This window comes from Cyclopterus lumpus, chromosome 15 (assembly GCF_009769545.1).
Source record: "Cyclopterus lumpus isolate fCycLum1 chromosome 15, fCycLum1.pri, whole genome shotgun sequence".
In the NCBI taxonomy this organism is placed as follows: domain Eukaryota; kingdom Metazoa; phylum Chordata; class Actinopteri; order Perciformes; family Cyclopteridae; genus Cyclopterus; species Cyclopterus lumpus.
The window spans coordinates 19,638,312-19,660,829 of NC_046980.1; the positions used below are offsets into that span (position 1 = coordinate 19,638,312).

At 43.3% G+C, this 22,518-nt stretch overlaps 1 protein-coding gene across 2 annotated transcripts in view; it reads right to left on the reverse strand.

Moving 5' to 3' along the window:
- dntt (deoxynucleotidyltransferase, terminal) overlaps nucleotides 1-22,518 on the reverse strand; it is an 83,447-nt gene that overhangs the window by 54,929 nt on the left and 6,000 nt on the right. For both annotated transcript variants that reach the window (XM_034552711.1, XM_034552710.1), the window contains exons 2-3: nucleotides 20,182-20,356; nucleotides 17,663-17,773 (exon numbers count right to left, since the gene is read on the reverse strand). In XM_034552711.1, coding sequence (XP_034408602.1) covers nucleotides 17,663-17,773; nucleotides 20,182-20,356 — 286 coding nt within the window. The remainder of the gene's footprint in view (nucleotides 1-17,662; nucleotides 17,774-20,181; nucleotides 20,357-22,518) is intronic.

A 22,518-nucleotide genomic window follows, 5' to 3' on the forward strand; every position in this document is an offset into this window, starting at 1 on the left:
AGAGAGAGGTTTCTAGGTGGAGCCTTTCACATATGGTTCTGGGTATAACCCTTTGTTTTGGGTTCTAGATAGAACCCTGTGAAAAAATGAATGTAAAAGTTCCAGGTGGACCCTTATTTTACCAAAAAGTGTTATCAAGGTCAAGCCGAAGAACCCAATATGGTTCTAGTTTGCCCCTTTATGTCTAAGAGTGTAGGAGAGAAGAAAAGAGGATACATATATTGTCTAATAAGAATAATATGGCGAGCTTATTGCAAAAATCACCAACTCTTAAAAACATTAAATACTGGACGGATAGCGAAAACCCAAAGACAGAAAGCGAGACCTGGCACATGTGTGTCAGGTGTGCACTCACATGCGAGATGCACTGACCCGTGCGGGAACCCAGACAGGGAAAGGAAACTCCCTCCAGTTCCTTCCCTCTATCCCTGCTCTCTGAGTCCCTTTGTCTCCGTCCCTTTACATGTTGGTTTTCTTCTGGATGACCGGACAGAGACATTAGAGGCAGGCAAACACCAGACAGCAACCTGTCATTTTCCCCTTGTTCACAACAGGCTCCCTTCACAAAGGCAACATGTTCAAACGCTCAATAGCTGCAGTCAGGATCATGGAATGAACGGATCTACGAGAGAGCACAACTCTGACCACAATCCTCAAACTTTTTCATTATAACGCCATAAAGAGTATTTTATATTAATAATGGATTGTTGGTTTAGAGGGGTAGCTTGTAATGACCAGCACCAAGCGACAGGCAGCAGGAGAATACAAATGGAGCATTTAACAGTTAATGAGAAAAAAAGGAGTACATGGTGTACATGGAGAGTGAATATCGGTGTGTTGTTTGACCAGAAACATGACGTTTCATTGAAGACAACAACATAACCATGGCTTTGTTCTATGAAGTGTGTCAGAGTAGGGAACAAAAGAGGGACAGCATGCACAAAAGCACTCAGGCATCATCATGTTTGGATGGTGTAGAGGCATGTGATATAGCCTTATTGAGGCTGCCCCATCTGTAAATCTGCATTAAAATACAAACAGTGCTAATAGTGCAGAATGTTAGAGAATACTATGGATATACAGGAAGTCTGGGCCTTAGCACAATTAAACATAATTAAAGCTGTATTTAACATTTTTAACATGAAAGAGTAATTGCACAGAGCTTTGGACTTAAATATGTAACTGTACTGTGATGAAAAACATCAATGCTGATGATAATATGAAAATACAAATTAAATGGCAACCTAGCCATAACCAGTATTTAGCAACCTAAAGAGTGTTGTATATATAATAAACTGAACAACCGAAATAATTAAGTGAGATTAATGGATTACTTTTATCAGGGTGGTCCAAATTTGGTAAACGTCATGGATTCAATATTTCTATGAGGAGAGCTCAAACAGGTCTACAGCAATGCCAGCAGCTTTACTCACGCACAGGGCTGCGTTGAGCTAAATGCTAACGTTTATAATCTACGGTATAAGTTTTGCATTATTTATCATTTGGTAATTTGCACGAAGCACTAAGGACAACTGAGGCTGATGAGAATGTCATTATTTTTGCAGGTTTTTAGCCATAAAGCAAAGTATTGGACAAACTGACTGGGAGTTTCCCCGATGGGCCGCTTGATAATTGGGACAAACGCAAAATATACATATTTTTAAATAAAAAAATAACCCAAGTGCCGTTGAATGACTGGCAAAGGCTCTCTGCCCACAGGTATTACATCTGTCAGACTATCTCCAAGCCAATTACCTTTGATCCAGCCCATTCAGGAAAGAAGAACCTTGAGGCTAATGCAGCCAATTATACCATGACAAATTATTAATTTGGCGTTATTACCAGTCGATCATCTCAGCTTAGTGAACCCATAGGCACTGGTAGCAGAGAGGGAGCAGCCCAGTTTCAACTAATAGTCAAGGTTTTGAGGCTGAAGATAACCTCAGAGTGTGTAACATGGATGTCTGTACACAATGCTAAAGGCTGTGGCTAAAAATGTGTTGCAACATATTCAACATATAGATAGATAGATAGATAGATAGATAGATAGATAGATAGATAGATAGATAGATAGATAGATAGATAGATAGATAGATAGATAGATAGATAGATAGATAGATAGATAGATAGATAGATAGATAGATAGATGTGTTTGACCAAAGATTCCAGGGAAAAAATAAGAGTTTAGCTTCTCCACATCATAGTTCAGGCGCTATCCTCCCCAAAACCCTTTTAATAGAATGAAGTGAGAAAAGAAACACTTCACCGTCACACGTTATGTTGGCGTGCAGCTGCTGCTGAAGTGATGAGCTACTGTTGCACAACCAAGTGGAGGAAAACATGTCGCCACATGGGGGCTGGATCATCGGTATCGCCGTTCATTAGCTAAACAATGAATGATTCTTGTGCGGGCGATGACAAACAGTTGAAATGAGACCTGTCTGTATGTCTCTGAGAAGGAGCAGGTTGCTGCAGTGAGCAAGAAAGAGCTGCAGGTGGGCTTTGTGCCTGCACGAATATGACAACTCCCATTATTTCTGAGGCAATACTTTCCTGAAAAGAAATCAAACTAGTTTGTATTGAAGCAAGAACATGGAATTCTCTGACATAAAGTCCAAGGTACAGGATTTCTGTATTATTATGTAGCCACCAGCTGAACCCCCCCCAAAAAAAGAAAGATAAACTGGCCAAACTACAGTATGTGAACATCTAACAAGCACAAAAGATGTGTGCAGCACATCTGAAATTTCATGAATAAGTGACTTGATACAATTATCACATTTCACTCACATAACACATAACAGGAAATGTTAATGTGTTGATGCATGTTGTCTTATGTGCTTCTTTACACAAGGTAAATGTAATAATTGCGTTGTCTTCATGAGTTGTCGGGATATTTTTTTGGGGGGGGTTCAAATTGTTAATTTGTATAGATACTATATAGTTATAGTTTTGTATAGATACTATATAGTTATAGTTTGCTTTTCCAACCCACAAATTTGATTGTTAGCTTCAAAGAACAAATATTATCGTTTTTGTGGTCGACCCAAAAAATCCATTCTTGATTCTAATTCTGTGTAGTGATTTTAATATTACGTCTGTTATGTCCATTTCTATATAATCTAGTGTTGAACAATGACTGTATATATATATATAATTTTTTTTTTGTGGAACACAGAGACATTCTTAAAAGAATCCGAGTGAGTATGATGACCCTTTTATGGTCTCCTGCATTATACCAACTTCTGAGAAATCAGACGGGTCTCTTTGTTCTTGTGTTTGATTCTTTTCCAGCCATTCTCCGAAGCCTTTCTCGTTGGTCAGGGATTGTACAATAGTCCTTTTTCACTGCAGACATTTTTGACTTGTCATAGTGGGAAAGGCTAGGTTTTTTCTAATAACAGTAATGGCTCTGGTCTATTCAAGTGTCCCAGTAAGTCTTGACACCCTGACGGTGGGCCGGCACGCACAATAAAATCAACCGGAACATTGTACCAATCTGCAAATAGGTCAGAACGAGTGACGCAGCGCATCGGGTGACAGCTGACAAGTGACAACAGGCAGTAACCTATTGAAAGTTATGTGACATATGAACGAGTGTAACAAGGACTGTCTAATTTAGTTTCTTCAACCTAACCGATTGTTTTAGCAACTCTAAACGCAGGACATTGTGTGTTTCCGCAAGCGTGATACGAGGTTAAAATGAAACAGATTTTTTAAACTTATTTTTGCTTCAAAAACATATTCCCCCAAAACATTCTCAGGTGCCTGGGTTGACCTGTAACTGAAGCAGCTAAATGGGATTCAGCCCTCCTTTCTTATTCTTTACACCTGTGCTTTTCCTTTTGTCGCATTTTCTCAGTCTTTTCCCCGATGTGTATCTTAGGACAAAAAGCTACTAAGTGGTGCGCTCCATATGTGTACACTGACCACCAGAACAGTTTGCACTGAACATTGAGGTGCACGGTCAAAAGTAGGCAATGTTTGAGTATCATTGGGATCTACACTACAAGCGACCCTCTCATCTTACAGTGATTCAGTTGATTCAGCATTAATAAGAAAGTATTGCTCAGTGAAGCTTTAAGAACACAGGCGACTGAGCATGTAGAATCTTCTCTAAAACCTCAGATAGCACAAGGTGTCAGGATCTGTAGTGTTGTGTCGTGTTTCCTGTCTTATTTTGAAGTCCTTGTCTCTCGTGTCCTCTGTTTCTCTCCACTTCCTGTCCCTGTGATTGTCTGCCCTGTCCCTGATTGTTTCCCCCTGTGTCCAATCACCTGCACCAGCCCTCTGTATTTAAGTCCTGTTTGTGTCATTCCCCTTGGTCGGTTTGTCTTGTCTAGATCGTGGAAGATCTTGTGTGCGTGTTTTGTATCCTGGTTTTTGAAGCCTGTTTTTGGAATCCTGTTTAGCAATAAAGTTGCTTTTCCATCATTGACGGCGTTTGGGTCCAGTGTTCCTGTCGAGCTGCACATAACACAAGGAGCTTAGAAATTAGTCGGTAATCACTCATGACATTTGGGTCAGCGTTTCATATTAGGTGAAGTCGAGCGTGCTCATGCCCTTTATGTAAGGCACAAATACCAGTTGTGCTTAAGAGGAAGATAATAAAAGGAATACCTTTTTTGGTGAAGTCTTCACCAACTTGTATTCATTTATATTCTTTGTACCATACAGCTGATAAAACCAGTCTGCCAGAACACAGTCGCCTGAAGAATAAATACATGGGGCTAAAGGTGAGGAATTAGAATTCCTAGGCTGGGACTCGATGCAGCCTCGGGTGACCGGAGCTCCGGGCGGACTCCGACATACTGACACTTTTGTTTCCTCTCCCCTGCACCACCCGCTGTCCTGCGCCGACATGCAGCCTGAGGTCAGCGTGCAGCAGGCTTCGGTCCAGCTCACCCAGGAGACGCACTGACCCGTTTGCTACAGCACATGGACAGGAAATGACCCTTTACATTGCACCGAAATCGCATGCATCACACACACACACACACACAGATTCAGCTGGACTCTCTTCATAGCACGCAACAAATTAGAGAAGCAAGCTTGTAATTGGATAGGTGATGGGGCTGGATGTGTTTTGACTTTCACTGGTTTGGGGTTCCCGGCAACACGCTAATAATAAGCACGGAGGGGGGGAGACTATGGATTACCAAAGATTGATAACCCACAGTACAACATAGCACAGCAGGGCAACACTAGATATCCTACAATGAGCGATATCAAAATTAATCAAAATGATGCAGCTGGTTAGCATCGACGCCCTTCCATTCCCCTTCTTTGCTCTCTGCTATGGTATGAAACCTGATGACTTGTGGAAACTGTGCTTAAGTTCATCATTTGGAGTCACATACACAAACAACTATATCAGTGTTTAAATAATCTAATGGTAGATGCAAAACACTGTATCTGTTCCAGTCTTCCAGTCTTTTAGCAACCAAAGTCCTAGACTTTTTTTTTATTAAATCACAGCGATTACATTTGTGTTGATTCTTATTTAAAGTTGCACTTGTGAATGCATTTGTATTAACAATCAAATGAACCCTGAGAGAAACCACTTACCTCTGCAGGTCGTCTCAGCTCTACAAAGAGTGTTAGCATCTTTTAGCTAATAGTTTCGCTGGGAGCTGTTTTAGTTAAGTCTGCTCTCATCAACCTTATTTTCAAACGCACAGCTGTTTTCGAAAAAAAAAAACTCTGACAAATGGCAGACGGATGAAGTTAGCAACAAGCTTGTGACAAAACGTGAAGCATTTGGAGGCTAAAGAGCCAGGTATAACAAATAGCTAAAAGGTTAGCTAAAAGGAAAAGTGACTTGCATTTAGGTGGCCAGAGGCAGGACTCCATGGAATGCTAATGCTGGAATGAAAAAATACGCAACAGTTTGCTTGTGACAATGTTGTGCTCGATGATGTTAGTGTATTGCCCAAAATGGTGGTGTATTTCTTTAAATCAGATCTTGATACCAGTGAGGTGACATAATTGTGATATAAAAGCTGGTCTGTCAACTGTCATGTTGTCTTAGCGGCTGCATGGAGTCAGCGCCGCGGGCTCAAAACCCCACGCTGCATATGCATCCATCTAATTAATGAGGAGTTAGGGCTGGTTGGGGGGGGGTCTCGGTGTGCGGGGACGTTGATATAGCGCGCCGATTTACCCCCCGCCAACTGATAGCACAGAAATGCTCGCGAGTCATGTTCGTGCCCAGCGGCCCGCCTCGCTGTGTGGGCAAAAAAGACTCCACTAAAGGAGGTCAGAGAGCACACTGAGAAGAGTTTTAACACGATTAACAGCGCGGAGATGGATATTAGCTATCCCATATCTAATGAATATGTAGCCTACTGGACGTCATTCAATCTCCAACTTTTTGTTTCAACGAAGTGGCTTCAAAAGGACAGTTGCAGGCATTTTAGTATGGAATCCATAAAAAACTTGTCATACTTATTTCCAAAACACTTGCTGATCAAATGCTGAACAAGCACTTCTGATGCTCAAGGCTTTTTGTTTTGTTAGCTCTATAAAGTTGAGAATGTTAACTCAGCGGGGGAACGGAGGGAATCAATTTGAAGCATTTAAGGTTCAGTGCTCCCAAACCCCCCCTGCCCCTTCTACCCGTCTCCTCGTCCGTGGCGTTTGCTGCTATCAAAAAATCAGAGGCCTTTTGCTCTCTCCGTACCTCATTCTCTCCCTCCCCTCGTTAGTCTGGCAAACTGTGTGTGTGTGTGTGTGTGTGTGTGTGTGTGTGTGTGCGCGTGCGTTGCCCTCGGAGAACAGGTATTTGATGCTGCACATCAATCAGCCAAGACACAAATATCAATTTTTGTGGCCGCGTACGTCAAGCTTATTGTGAAATTATGACAACAGGACTCATGGCTAAGCAGATAAAGAAAAGAGAGAGAGGGTGTAGGCTTGAGTGTGGGGGTGTAGACGGTGTGGACTCCCCAGTCGAGGCACAACAAGAGTGAGAGGGAGCACAGTGAGAATGGGTAGACAGGGGGCGGCGGTGTGAGACAAAACAAAAGGGCAGGAAGAAGTGGCACGGGAGTGAGAGAATGTGAGCGATGGCGAGGATATGAAGAGGGAGCGGTGATGAATAAATCAATAGCTCACGGCTGTGGAATGAAGGGCCCGCTTGCCAACGGTGAGTGATTGACACCTCGCTGGGGTGCTGCCACTGAGATGATGCTCAACCGCTCTTCCTGATACTGACACCTCTCTGCACCACCTACTTCCTCCCCTGCTGGCCTGCGGATGCTTCCCCCTCACCCCCCAGCTGGCCCATGGATGCTTCCCACTCCTCCCCGTCATCCTCGCTGGTTGCTTCCTCCTCTCTCTGTCTGTTGAATCCATCTACACATACACTCACACTGATACATTTACACTTTAAAACCGGGGTTTTAAAATGTAAATTAGCCGCGTTTTGAAAAACACTTAAATACCGTATACACGTACACACATGCAGATGCCGGTGTAAACAGGAGACTGATTGGTTGCTTAGTTATAGGAAATAAAAAGTTAAGATTGTCTTCTATAATGTCCATCTATGCACTCAAACAGACACATTTTGTCGAATAAAAAATAAATAAAAAATTTAATTTAGTCCCAACGTTGCAGGTTTTGCTCTATGTCTCTCAAACACACAGGGCTGATAGCCATGAGAGACATGCCATGACTGCTACGACCCAATCAAGTAGCGAACGCTGGTGTCTACGTCATCGTTTTTAAAAGGTCTACATTTACGCCCGTCCACACTATGAAATTCAGACTTACCCAGCTCCAGTAGCGTTTCTAAACTCCTTCGCTTTCGGCGTGTGGAAACGTAGAAAAAGATACGGAATTTGAAGCCACTGGAAGCCACTTTATCACCCTCAGACTAATTAAATTAGTTGTTAAAAACTAATTTTTGGGAGAGGTTAAAATTGCTCAACTTTATGTGTTCATTCTTTGTCCTTCAACCAAAACAAGCAATGGTTATCATTTAAAGTGATGCTTGTTACACAAATCCAGATGTTGCACAGTGCCTCATCAAGCGTCGCAGCAGGTGAAGTCATGGTTTGAATGTAAGTAGATGCAGGAGCAAGGAGGCCATTAGCTTAGCTTAGCATAAAGACTGAAAGCAAGCGGAAACAGCAAGCCTGTCTGTGGGTTCGGTAAAATCCCTTTTCCAGGCTCTTGGAAGTTTTACAAATGTATAAAAACCTTGGTCATAACAATGAGAGTTGCTAGTTTACTTTATTTATAGTAGGAGGAGGTCTCCTTTCATACGTCTCTTTTATTAAGGGGATTATTCCATTGCAATACCACAAGTGACCACTGCGAGAACCTGGCAGCCCAATATGGTAAATGGTACTGTGCTTTTCTAGTCTTCCGACCACTCAAAGCACTTTAACACTACATGACATCATTTACCCGTTCATGCACTGATGGGAGGAGCTAAGGTTCCACCTGCACATCAACAGTAACTAACATTCATACACCGTAGGCACAGCTACGGGAGCAATTTTGCGGTTAAGTGTCTTGCGCAAGGACACATCGACATGGACTAGCAGAGCCGGGGATCGAACCATCGATCCTCTGATTGAAGGACAAACCTGCTCACCACTGAGCTACAGATGCCACAATATCCGGCTCTCTTAATGCATTCATCCTCATTCGAGTGATAGCAAACCCACAAGCTAGAGAAAATTAGTTTTAAAAAAAAACGTCTTTGGAGAGCTTGGCAGCGACGAAAAATAAGTTCCGGAGCAGACTGGACACACTCCGGGTGTCGTTGTCTCCCGTCACCCCGAGACGGCACCGGCTCGTTGCAGATAAACAAGCTCAGGGCTCCCACTAATTCGGCGTCATGGTGAGTTGTATTTTCATGCACTTTATGCCAGTCGTATCATTTTATTACGTCATATTTATTACGTCATATTTATCGCCCACACTGTGAATGCCGGTCGGTGAAAATATTGTCTGACACGAAACCGGTCCGTGGCTCAAAAAATGTTGGGGACCGCTGGGCTAAGGCTTATGGGAAATGATGTTTGTTTAAAGCAACATAATATATATATATATATATATATATATATATATATATATATATATATATATATATATATATATATATATATATATATATATGTATATATATGAGTTAAATAAACAACAATATGTATTGTTTAAAATTAACATTCTTGTCCAAACAAATTGAATGATCTGCACCACCTAATGTTGAGAAAGGTCATGTTCCATAGATGGTGGATTTTTAAAGTAATTTGCATTGTATCAAATGTCCATGTGATTTACAATGCGGTTTTCCTATTTCTGATAAATAACTTTTTTAGTGCTGGAAATATTAAATACATTGTAAAGGAAAACACAAGTTTGCATGCATATAAATCAATGCTGAACGACACCAAAGAGAGCTTCATTTGATTGAGCTGCGAGATTTCAATTTGACTGACTGACCTGTTTCTGCTCCCGATGAATATGTATTTCTGCGACGGTAAGAGATGTCTCTTACCGTCGCAGAAATAATTATCCTCCTCACAAATGCTTGTCTTAGACAGTTTAAGGTCCCCTATTGTGGTAGTTATGCAGATTTGCATTCACTCTGCAGTCTGCAGTAGTTACATAAAGGCGCTCAGGGGGTCACCAGAGTCCACCAGTCTTAAATGCTACAGGCAGACACTTTAAAGGTACAGTGTGTGAAATGGTTGGGGATCCATCAGCAGAAAGGGAATATCAGTATAGTAACTCTGTTTTTTTGCACGTAAAATCCTTTGAGTGAGGTGAACGGTGTTACCACGGGTTTGCACCGTCTTACCGTCTCTTTAAAAAGGAGGTGTATCAGTTGATTGCAATTGCACACTGTTCCTTTAAATCTACAAGAATCTTGAGTCAAAACCTTGTTATTTCCAGTTATTTCCAACAGATGCTTTTTCATCTGCATGTTATGTATTGTGCAAAGCTTTTTAAGTTATATGAAAGGTTCCAGATTTTGAGTGGAAGTGGAAATGCTGGATTGGCGGGGGCTTTGTTTTTTGTTTGTAAATAATATAAGGATAGTTAATAAATAATGAAAAGGACGGCACTTGAAGACAAACTCAAATGACTGTGGTTGCTAGGTGACAGTGGCAATGGCTCGCCAGGGCCCACGTCAGTGCATGTTGCTTGGCCATCCGCTGCTGTGTGTTTGAGCCGGATGAGCAGCCTGTGAGGACTCAGAGGATAACGTCCTCAAGTGGCCGCTCAGTGATGAACTAAATGTAGTGATGTCATTTGAAGTGAAGGTATTCCACGATGTGGTGTTGTTCCAAAAGCCTGTTGGCATCAGCGCGATGTTGCTCCCTGACGTCTCATTTGCTAATAAGCGAGAGTAAACCTTTTAAGCATCGACAACGTTCGTGAAGGAGTGATCAACACCGCGGAGTTCATACATGACTTGTCAGCAAGGGCACCGAGCGGCTAATGTCGACGTCTCTGCGTGTTGTTTCTGCATTATGGAAAAAACTCCCCGTTCTCGGGAACTGAAAACCATCACATTTATAGAAAAATCCTGCCTGTTTCTGTTGGAAATTAGATACTTTTTTTGTTCATTCGGGTTATCATTTGCCTTACAAAGTTCTCTGGCGGTTAGGAGGTAATCATCAACCTTTTCAGTTCCCACTCCATCACTCTCCCATACTCTCCACCAGCATGAAGACACAACACACACACACACACACACACACAGACGCAGTGTCTCTCCAAAGTGTTTTCATTAGACGTGCATTCACTGGGATTGCATCATTATTGTGGCTTGCAATCAAGCATAACGGCAGGATGGATCGAGGACCGCTTTACCGCTGTGGATCAATAGCTTGCTCCTCATTAGCGCCGGAATACAGTAGATCATATCCGGTGTCTATTGGCTTAATGTTGCTCATATCCAAACAGAGACTTGGGCTGCAGGCGAAGGGGGCGAGGCCAGCAATAAACATTAACCATCTCAAGTGAATGCATTTCATTCTGCCTCAGTGGCATCCTGGTCTCCTAAACATTTCATTCCCATTCAACAAAACTGCATCTGCTAACAAAGTAGGTTTGTTAAATTGTTTATGATTTCTTTTGTTTCACTTGACAAACTTTAACCACGCGTTTAAAACTGCAACTACTCCCTTGAAACGGAAATGAGAAGTCTGTTTGTTGCATGTGGCTTCCTCAAGACCGCATCACAAACAAGCATTCTCTCTCATCAGAAAGCATTCTTCGGCCTGGCGTTGTGTGGATAATGAGTCAATTTAAGGGGATGGGGAAATTCAGAGGGATTGCTAATTATGGAGTTAATGCTGTGGAAAGAAACCAGGGGATAAGAGACGGAGCAGGTGAGACGTGCTCGTGGGTGTGCACATCTTTTGCGCCTCTGTTCACGCACGTGCGTGTGTCTATTAAGTACATTCAGCGGCACTGCCTTCGGTAAGCCATGTTTTATAGCAGTATAAGCTCATCAGAGAGTCTCCAGACTCCCACACACACACACATCTCAGACCTGCGATTTCATATCCTGTGCCAAATATGGTGTTGAGACGGTGCCTCGGAGAGGGTTCGCAGGAATCAAAATTGAAATGAATGAAATGCAAAGAGTACATCAAAGTTGATGTGTTTTTATTGTCTCTATATCTTCTTTTAGTGAATTTTCCTTTTCGGTGACAGCAGTGCAATTGGACTCATTACTGTTTTAATAGTTCCAATTGTTTAGCGTTAGACATTCCTGCAGCAGTCTATCGTTTTGCAGTCACCAAATTGGTTAGCTAGTAGCTCCTAGTAGCTAGCATTCACGGGAGAAAAACAACAGAGTTTATTCTGCGCATGCGCACAACAGCATCCAAGTGCACGCAGGCACACACGTTCTCATGTGACGTTACTGCATAGGCTATTTAACATGGCTTTGCTACCCATATATACAAATATGCTCAACACTCCCACTCAAAGACATGTGTATAGCTCTCTATAGTGGTAAATAGAAACCAAAAATACATAACTCCAAAATAAAACATGTTGCATACTGGCAGTGTTCTAAAGACTTCAAAAACATTCACATCTGTCAGTTCACATTACTCTCCAAACAAATACCCCTTGAAACTCTCAAACTTAGCCCTTGTCACTGGCTTGGTAAGGACATCAGCTGCCATGTTTTCAGTAGGACAGTATTCTATAGATACTTTCCCTTCAGCGTGTGCAGACCGTACAAAGTGATACTTTATATCTATGTGTTTGCTTCTCTGTCTGCATACTGGGTTCTTAGATAAAGCTATCGCCCCCTGATTGTCCTCATATATCTTGACTGGTAGATGCTGGTTACTACCATCTATCCCTCTAAGTAGGTGTACAAGGTGCATACTCTCTTGAATAGTGGCTGCTAGTTCCATATACTCAGCTTCACAGGTGGATAATGCCACCGTTGGCTGCTTCCTACTCTTCCACGATATAACTGGACCATTTTCAGTTAAGCTGAAACAGTATCCACTTGTGCTCCTCCTATCATCCCTATCGGCTGCCCAATCAGCATCACTATATCCCTCCAGTTGTAGTATGCTTTCCTCACATTTCTGGTAGTGTAGTTCTTGATCTATAGTACCCTTTAAGTACCTCAGTATGTGTTTTGCTGTAGCCCAATGCTGTTGCTTTGGTTCTGCTAGGTATTGAGATAGTTTATTCACAACCCAGCTCAGGTCAGGTCTGGTACATGTCATAATGTATATCAAGCTACCTACTATCTCTCTATATCCTGTTGAATCAATAACTTCACCCTCACTGTCAAAGTTTAGCTTTTGTTCACATGGGGTGGATCTTGGTTTGCATTCGGACATTCCAAACTTCGTTAATATCTTCTCTATGTGTCTCTTTTGTGTCATTTTGATCTCTCCCTCATTCTGTCTGAAATCGATACCCAGGAAGTGTTTAAGTGGACCCATATCTTTCATCTTAAACCTTCTCTTCAATATTTCTTTTACATCACTGAGTAAGGTGTTGTTACTCGCTGCTATGATTAAGTCATCTACCCATACTAACAGAATCACTTTCTCGTTCTCAGATTTTCTGCTGTAGACACAATGATCAGCATCATTTTGCACAAAACCATTCTCTGTAAGGTGCTCATGCAGTAACATGTTCCAGTTACGCCCGGACTGTTAAACCATACAATGACTTGTTGAGTTTACACACTAAGTGTTCCCCTGTTTTTGGCTTGATCTCAAAACCTTCCGGTTGCTCCATGTATACCTCACAGTCTATTGGAGCATGGAGATAAGCAGTCTTTACATCCATTTGGTGTAGGGTAAGATCCTCCTGTACAGCCACCTGCATTAATGCTCGTACAGAGGTCATGTTGGCTGTCGGAGAAAAAGTCTCTTTATAATCAATCCCTTCAACTTGACTACAAGTTGGCACTCAACTTTGCGACATATCTGGCTTTACAAGTCTCAGATCCATCTGGGCTCTCTTTCACTGCATATACCCAGCGACCTCCCACTGCTTGTTTGCCTCTTGGCAGTGGGGTCAGAGTGAAAGTATTATTCTCTGTCAAAGAGTTCATTCCCTCTTTCATCGCGTCAGCCCACATTTTTGACTTCTTAGAGTCCATTGCCTCTTTAAGTGTTTTAGGTACATCACAAGCCACTCTGTAGAAATAATCTACATTTTCATATTCGTCATTATTACACTCAGCTTTACACTGGTACTCTTTTAAGTATTCTGGAGCCTTTCTCTGTCTCATAGGGTATCTCTTTTCTCCCTCTTCTCCCTGAGTACTATCTGTCTGGGTCGGACCTGCCTCAGCAGCCTCTTCAGGCTGTCCCTGACCCTGGTTGACTATCTTTTATGGTGTATCTCCATAACATTCAATGTCTCCCCCCATGTCACAATCTGTCTGAGTCTGTCTATCTGCGCTACCTTTGGTGAGGAATTTCACCAGCCTATGTTTTAGGACTTTTCCTGTCTCTGGATAATACACGTTATATGCTGGACTATATTTGTCATAGCCTACAAGGATCCCCTTTTTGCATCTAGAATCCAGCTTTTTCTTATCCTGCTGATATACGTAGCATTCAGAACCAAATATATTCATGTTGGATAGGTTAGGTGTTTTTCCTGTGAAAACACGGTAAAGTGTCTGCTCTAGCCGCTTACTGTAGCACCTGTTGCGGATTTGAGCTGCTGTCTGTACAGCATATGTCCATAATTGCTTTGGGAGGTTACTCTCCAATAGCATGCATCGAGACATCTCGAATAAGGTTCTCCAACCTCTTTCGGCAGTTCCATTCTGATGAGGTGAGTAGGGTGCACTCTTCTCATGCCTTATCAAGTTACTCCTCAGTAAAGACTGGAACTCCTGCCCGGTAAACTCTGTGCCGTTATCAGACCGTATGCACTTTATCTTTCCATCTGGAGCTACATCTGCTATGAATTTTTCTGTAGCTTTTGTCGTGTCACTCTTTGCTTTAATAAAGTATGGAAAAATCATCCCACTGTAATCATCAGTAAATGCTATTGCATACCTGTATCCATCCTTTTTTGCAGGTTCTATAGGACCGCATAGGTCTGTGTGTACTAGCTCTAGTACGGTTGTAGCTTTAGCGTCTGCCTGTCTGTTTCTGTTTTGTGTAAATTTACCCTGTGTGCATATTTCACAGTTTTGGTTGGACTTGTCATGTTTCCCTTTTATAGACATCCCTTCAACCACCTTTTCTAATTTTGCAACATCATAAAAATTACAATGACCAAGTATCTTATGCCACTTTTGAATGTCATGACAACCATACACTTCATCAACATTTTCATCCTCTGCAGTGCTAAGGTAATACAGCCTACCATACACATCCATTTTGAATATGGTACCATCCTTGTGTACCAGCAAGTCATTACCGTCCTTGAAGCGGACCTCAGCTCCGTTGGCTGTCGCTGCTTTGACTGAAAAGATGTTTTGTGGAAACGATGGGATGCAGAGTGCTTGCTTGAGCCTCGTTTTCACCTGTCGTCCCTCGCTGTCCAGCAAGTAGACTTCGGCGTCTCCCCTCATCTTCGCCATCCCGCTCACCTTGGATCCGTCAGCGAGCTCGATCATGTGGTCCTCGGGTCTGAAGCTCTTGTCAACTGTTTTGAACTTTGTGGCGTCGTTGATCATGTGTGTTGTGGAGCCGCAGTCGACCATGAGACCCTTCTTGTTTCTTCTTTGTGTAGGACAGTCACTCAGCCTGAAACAGAAAGATGTATGCTCTGCCTCTGTCTCTCCATCAGCTTTCTTCACATGGTCACGGCCACGTCCTCGGCTGCGTCCCCTTCCTCGGTGTGGTGTGTCCCATTTTCGTTCCTCTCTTCTCACCTGGTAACCGTCAGGACAAGCCCTGGCCATGTGTCCCTTTTTACCGCACGTGTAACAATCGACATCAGCCAGGTCCATTTTCTTTCCTCTTCCTCGTGGCCACGTTGCCCCGCTAGTCTTCATCACATTGTCTTCTTCAACATTCACGTCACTCTTCCCATATTTTTCAGTACTCTCGTAACTTCGCAGTTTTGTTTTAAACTCGCCGAACGTTACAGTGTCACTTGTCTGAGTGATGTACACGATGAATGGCTTGTATGAGTCAGGTAGTCCTTTTACTACCATAGCCATCTGAAGCCCATCACTAATATGCTCTTCTGCTCTTCTTAATGACGTGAATATAGTCTCTGCTCGAATAATATAGTCCGTGACCGTTTCATTGCTAGCCTTATGGAGCGAGGAAAGTTCACAATACAAACTCACAACGCGGGGTTTGTCTTTTCCCGCATAGTGCTCGCGGAGAATATTCAGTGCTTTTCTTCCATCACGTTTTGCGTCCCTCATTACCAATGACAAGCTCTTGTTGTCTAGACATTGCACTAGTTCTGCATATGCCTCACCGTTGTTTTCCTCGTCTTCCGCGAGAGCTGCTTCGTCACCCTCAGCTATCTCCGGGTCTTCCGAGATAACTTCTCTGAGGCGGCGTAACTCCATGTGCACGAGGAACCTTGTTTCCCAGAGCTCGTAACTTTTCTCATCACCCTCGAATAAAAGTCTGAACCACCTTTGGCCTGATTGACTGGGCCCATAACCTGTAGCGTTAGACATTCCTGCAGCAGTCTATCGTTTTGCAGTCACCAAATTGGTTAGCTAGTAGCCCGTAGTAGCTAGCATTCACGGGAGAAAAACAACAGACAACCATCGTCTCGTTGGTCTGGGAATTCACACAGTTTATTCTGCCCATGCGCACAACAGCATCCAAGTGCACGCAGGCACACACGTTCTCATGTGACGTTACTGCATAGGCTATTTGACATGGCTTTGCTACCCATATATACAAATATGCTCAACAAATAGTTTTATGATTCAATTGTTTCCTAGATTAATTTAGTCTCGAAGATGTCAGGCATTCGTGAAAAGTTATAATTTCCCGGGGCCCAAAGTGACATCTTCAAATTGCTTTTCTTCCATACTCATCAACACCTGAGCCAATCAGTCGATCAACCACTTCCCCATGCTGTGCGGGAACCTGATGTTCTAAGGCACATGCGCGCGCACGCACACACACACACACACACACACAGACACACCACCAGATGGCCGAGGGACGGATCCTTCATTGCTTGTGAGGAGTGTCACGTCCGTCGGCCATCTTGGCGTATCACACTGCGCCTGGGGGCGTGTGTCCGTGCCAGAGATCGTGGGCATGTCAGCTGTTGCGCCTCCAAAGCACCACAGCTGCAGATGCTGCTCATTTGCAGGTTAATGTATTTTGGGGAGAGTTGTATCAGAGCGCTGGTGAGTGAAGCAGGCTGGCCATCCAATTAGAGCAGAACAGATTAGGCGGTTCTTTTTTTTTTTACATGGGAAAGTGAGAGCGACAGCCTCTAGCATGTAACGGTCATAGGCTGTAACAGGGCTGGCACTCTCACCAAAATTATATATATGTTATGATATAGCATGCTTTTCTTGTTATGCAATAAATGAATTAATAAATATGCTATATTAAATAACCACATTATTTTGTATTATCTTTTGTGAATACTTGACAAATGACAAACGTCTTTCTTAATATGTCAAACGTCTTTCGTATTCTCTTATTTCATTTTTAGTGTGCTTCATCCCGATATGATTCCATTGCACTTGAGTAAATGGACAACGTCAATGTGATGTTGCCCTTTAGTTTGTGGAGCACCTTTTTGAAGCCCCGAGTTCGGCATACTGCCGTCACCATCTTTTGGCTGTCGCCATCTTGTTTTTGTTTTTTTCTTAGCTTTTTTAAACCAGAAGTAATGCAAGAGAGTGGAGCTATATCTATATCCAACTGAACTCTGAGTAAAACGTTTTCAGGTGACCACAAATGTTAAAATGTACATTCATAAACTAAACAAACAGACTGTGAAAGGGTTAAAGTCGTAAGACGAAAACATGGACAAACTCACCGACTGGGCAGCTCTGTGGTAGCGACCTGTCAATCACGCTGGTTTTACTCCAAAGGGGACCATATAGTTTAGTCATAAAAGGCATGCTGCATTTTTACACATCACCTGTTTTACAGGTCATCTCTCAAATAAACGTGAAAAAGTCCCCTCACTCCCCCCAAAAGATAAAAAAGAATCATAACATTGAGGTGAGGTTACTTTTCCTTACTGTGAATATCTTGTTATTGTTTTCTGTGGTCGTCCTTCTCTGGCAGGCGTATTGAGACACGGTGGCCATGAGAGTGTGCGTGGAACCTTCTGCCGACGTGGGCTCGGTATCCTGCGTGCAAAGATAACCAGAGACTTGTAAACCCACGCATGTGTTGCCTTCAACGTCAGAGCTCTTGCATATTGTTGATAGGGCTAAACGTGTAAATGTGTGTGGGGCTATTCCCCACCAACACAGAGCGAGGAGTTCAAATTGAATTACATACATTTTTTTGCCATTTGCCTTCGAGAAGTTATTTTTATGGCTGCGTGTCTCCAGGGCAACAGGCTAATGACACTCATCTCACAGTCTGGTGGCATCCAAATCCATTACGCTACCTAACCCGTGGCATTACAGATCTGCTTGCCATCATCCAATTTGCCTCCTGTAAATTGCCTTTTTTCTTCTTTTTTTTTCATTCTCTGGAGAAACGGATCCCCGTTTGTAATATGTCAAACGGATTACCAATGTAATATTAATATTCTCGCAGACAATTAGACATCACAAAAGGGAACATTGTGTCCATAAAATTACCCATGAATCAGGGGCGGGAGAGTGATACGGAACGTGGAGGAAGAGGATGGGAGAGGAAGAGAAGCGGGGAGGAAGAGGAGCGTGTTGACTCGTGGGGGCTGATGCTGCGGATGGAACAGGGGTGTCTCAAAAAAAGATAATGTAAAAGAGCTGGTACATTTCACGCTACTGGGCTGCATCAATCAAATTCATTAAAAAAGAAAAATCATAATTTTCTCCCCCAAAAAATAAAAAAAAGAATAAAAGAAAAAGAATAACTTTGAAAGTATTTGACAGGACAATATATTCTGCCAATCAAAAGTAAAACTGACTTGTATGTTCTAACTCCTAATTACAACAGTTTCATTGAGGCTTTTCCACCTCGGCTGCGGGTTTGTTTCATCCAATATGGGATTGTGGGTCCAGACAGCAACTGGGCAATCAGCATGCGGGGGCTGGTTTTCCCCATCTGGGCTGCAACTCTGTGGAAGTTAAAGCTCTCGGGCTGATCTCGGAGGCAACGTGGCTTCCGCCCAGGCTTGTATCTGGTGTCCCCCTCACCTTCGCTGTGTGGTCACTAAACACGCTTGCAGTGAGCGCTGCGGGCCCGCTCCTGCTGCTCCCTCCTCCGAAACCCGCGGAGACACTCTGGGACGTGTCCAGCCTTCAAGGTAACGCAGGAGGACAGGTGCACTTAGTTAATGTTAATGAAATCCTCTTGGGCCACTAAGATGGGGAAAGGTCAACGAGCCTCCACCTTCCAAGGGGCGTCGCACCAACACACCGACCCACAAACATCCTCGGAGGAGTGAGTGCGAAAAAGTGTTCACAAACCATGATGCAAACTGTAAATCCCTGGCAATCATTCCCGTTTCCGTTCCTTTCAAACAGCATATTCCTACTTCTTACCACCTCGCCAGTTAAACAGGCTAAACAGCCTCTCTTCCAGCCAAGGCATATAATGGAAAATATTACATTTCAACGGTTTAATACTTGAAATTCCTCCCTGACTTGGTGTAAAATATTTATGACGCCAAAACACATTGCGTTTCCAGACTATCAAGAAGAGCTGCAGGCAAATGTGCCCAAGAAGTGGCCTGTTTGGGGAATATTTTATCTCTACATGGTACCTCCTTAAATGGATTTATGACTCATAAAAACAATCTCCTGGAAGAGTCGCACACATAAATGCCACCGCGCGTTACCTCGCCGGTTTTCGGAGGGGAACTGCGACGCAAAATGAGAAGTGAGCTTGTGGGTTACCTGGGGAGATGGGTCAATAAATGTCAGCGTGGCATCATTAGCCTTGTCGCTTAATGATGCAGCCGGCGAGGAGGCGCCGCCGCGCTCACATGGCTGCGCCAAGCGAGACGAAAGCCCATTTCATGGAGGGATGTTTCCCATGACAGCACAGGCAGTTAGGGAGGAAACGTAGATGGAGCTTGGCAAACGTGACTTGGGGACAGCGAAATATCTCTTTATTTTAGAATCCATACACGCTGCCAGGCCCTCGTGAGGCGGTTCACGATGGTAAATATGTGTGTGGGTGTGTGTGTGTGTGTTTCAGTCAGTGGGCCGCTCCGAGCCCTGGTGTCCAGCTGACGGGGTTGTTTGACTCTCCCCACGCGATATGTTTCTGTTGCTGTCGGCGAGGTGAAGTGAAATGAGCAGAGGGAGAGGGAAGTTAGATGTGTCCTGTTTTTAAGTGCTCCCTGTCGGGGGATTGGCATCATAGATTTTGCTGGGAGAGGAAGCATCACAAGACGTATCTATTGATGTGGAGGAAATGCCCTCACAATATGCATTTCCTCCCCTCTAACTGTGTTTATAGTGCATGCGCATGCCTTAGTATACCGTTTCATTTTGTGGAAACACGCTCAATGAAAAGCCTCCTGTTTGGTTCGTAGTGCCATCTAGTGTTTGCCCTATATCTGTCAAAGTGTTTTCTGTCAGACACACACACACACCTGAATGAGATGTCTGGTCTCCACGGCAACAGGTCTCCCCTCTCTCATGCTGTCAGTGAACCAGCTGATGTCCAGCACATGCACGTTGGGTAGATCCATCGATGCGCACTCCTTCAGCCACTTCCACAGCGATGCAGCCTGGCTATTCTCTGACACCACGTGAGTGACCTTGTCGCTATGGAGACGGAAGAAGAGAAATACAAACTGTCATGAGGTTCGTTGTTCCATTTATGGCTTCATTCCATTCTGTTAAAGCGTCAATAAGTGTAGAACTGTTTTACATTTCAAGCATCTGTATGGGAACCAGAGGAGCGCAACATAAAAATCAAAGCAATTAAGCTGTAATTCATTTGAGAGCAGTTGGAAAAAGCTGTAAACCCAACACAGACGAGTATTATGAGCTTCAAAGTTGATATGACACAAAGCAACATCAGCAATCCTTAGGTGTCACTCTGGCTACCTGGCGGATTAAAGTAGGTTATGTGCTCTCTTTTTGCTCTGTTTTGGTCTCCACCAACACTAAATGCTAAAAAACGCTGCCTGCTGAAAACCGCTGCCACTGAAAACATCACGAGAGTGGTGAGAGTGAGCCAGAAAACCAAAAAAACGAGCTGAAATAAATGAAGCTCTGTTATAATTATCAGTGGATTCAACACAATCAGAGACCCCCTTTCAAGTATTTAAGTAGTGATCCATTGTTAATACAAAGTGTTGATTACAGCTTCTTTATGCCCTGATTTCAAGTACTCTAGTACCTATCTATAACATTACATGTGCATAATAATAATTTCAACACTAATAACTAATGTGCATCATCAAGTGTGTGTGTGGTTTGATCAGATTTGACAGACGGCCGACCGCAACACACGCCCATCTGATTTGGAATAAGATGTTACTGTATTCTGATTGGTGGACGGACGCATGCAATGTCTCCTTTTCCCAGTGAGAAGAAAAAACACAGGAATCCTAAAAAATGTGAACGCACCAAAACTGTCTTAATTTAATAATATGTTAATGTATGACTAAACCAATCCGAGCGAGGAGTTGATCGAGAAAATACGTGTTTGGGGCCTGGTAGTAAAAAAAAGTAAAAATGTCCATATAAAAAAGCTTTGATGCCGTGTTCATGTATTTGGATTCCCAGGAAGCCTTGAATTGTTGTGAAGGATTTCCTTCACCGTTTGATTTACCAAAGATACATTTCCTGGGTTTCATCTCGGCAGTCTTTAGAGAGTCCAGAGGTTCAAGAGAGGCTTTTGAATTGCAGCTCGGATCTCAGCATCATGGTCCTGCCCGTGCTGTTTGGGGATCAACACTTGGTGAACAACAATCAGCACGGACCCACTGTGCCTCCCTCCCTGCGCCGAGACTCCTCTCGACAGACGTTTTATCGTGGCCCCCTCCCTCTCTGCTTCCTCCCACTGAGTCTAATTACCGTACCCAATCAGGGCGCCCAGCCGTGCATAATTACCCTCGGCACGCTCCTCCTCTTCCTCTCTCCTGGCGTGGGTAAATCACTGGAAAGACTCTTTAAGAGATGTCCCAGCAGAGCTCAGGCTGGGGCCTAATTGACCAAATCACTGGTGAAACTAATCCTCGGTCTGCTCGGCATACCCGCTCCGGCCTCTGATGGTACGTGTTTACAAAAGAAAGAAACCCTTCCCACCACAAAGACGTGGATAAACAAGACATATTTCACATTCTGCTAGGTTTTTTCACACAATTTGCACAATTTGTTAATTTGCCTGTTTTCATATATTCTCTTGTTTCTTCATTTAGAGCTGCACCAACTGTGCCTGTATGAAAGGTGCGATATAAATAAAGTTCATCATTATCATTATTGCATTTGAGGTGTCTCAGGGACAAAGCTTTTATCTCCAAAAGCTCAAAATCTCTATGCCGTGAACAGTTGTCTAACCGCAGTATTAGTGACTCCACTCTAAACTCACAAGGGGTTGAGCTGCTCTGGTGGAACGCAGATAAAGATCATAGAAAAAGAAGACACTCTCTCCTCGTGCCATGTTCACCTAGATATAATCCAGCCCCTGAAGTTTGGATGATTATCTTGCGCATATAGCTGTATAGAATGTGAAACGGCAGATTGACATGCAAATGAGCGAGAATGCAAGCCCAGTACCAGATTGTACTTCCCGGAATCAGTGGGAGCCCAGACACAAAGACGGGCTAAAGTCAATGAGCTTTGATAGGGAGAGCTATCTCTTTCTCTTTCTCTTTCACTTTCTCTTTCTCTTTCTCTTTCTCTTTCTCTTTCTCTTTCTCTTTCTCTTTCTCTTTCTCTTTCTCTCTCGGTGCATGCTGGGAGTTTGCGTGTGTGAG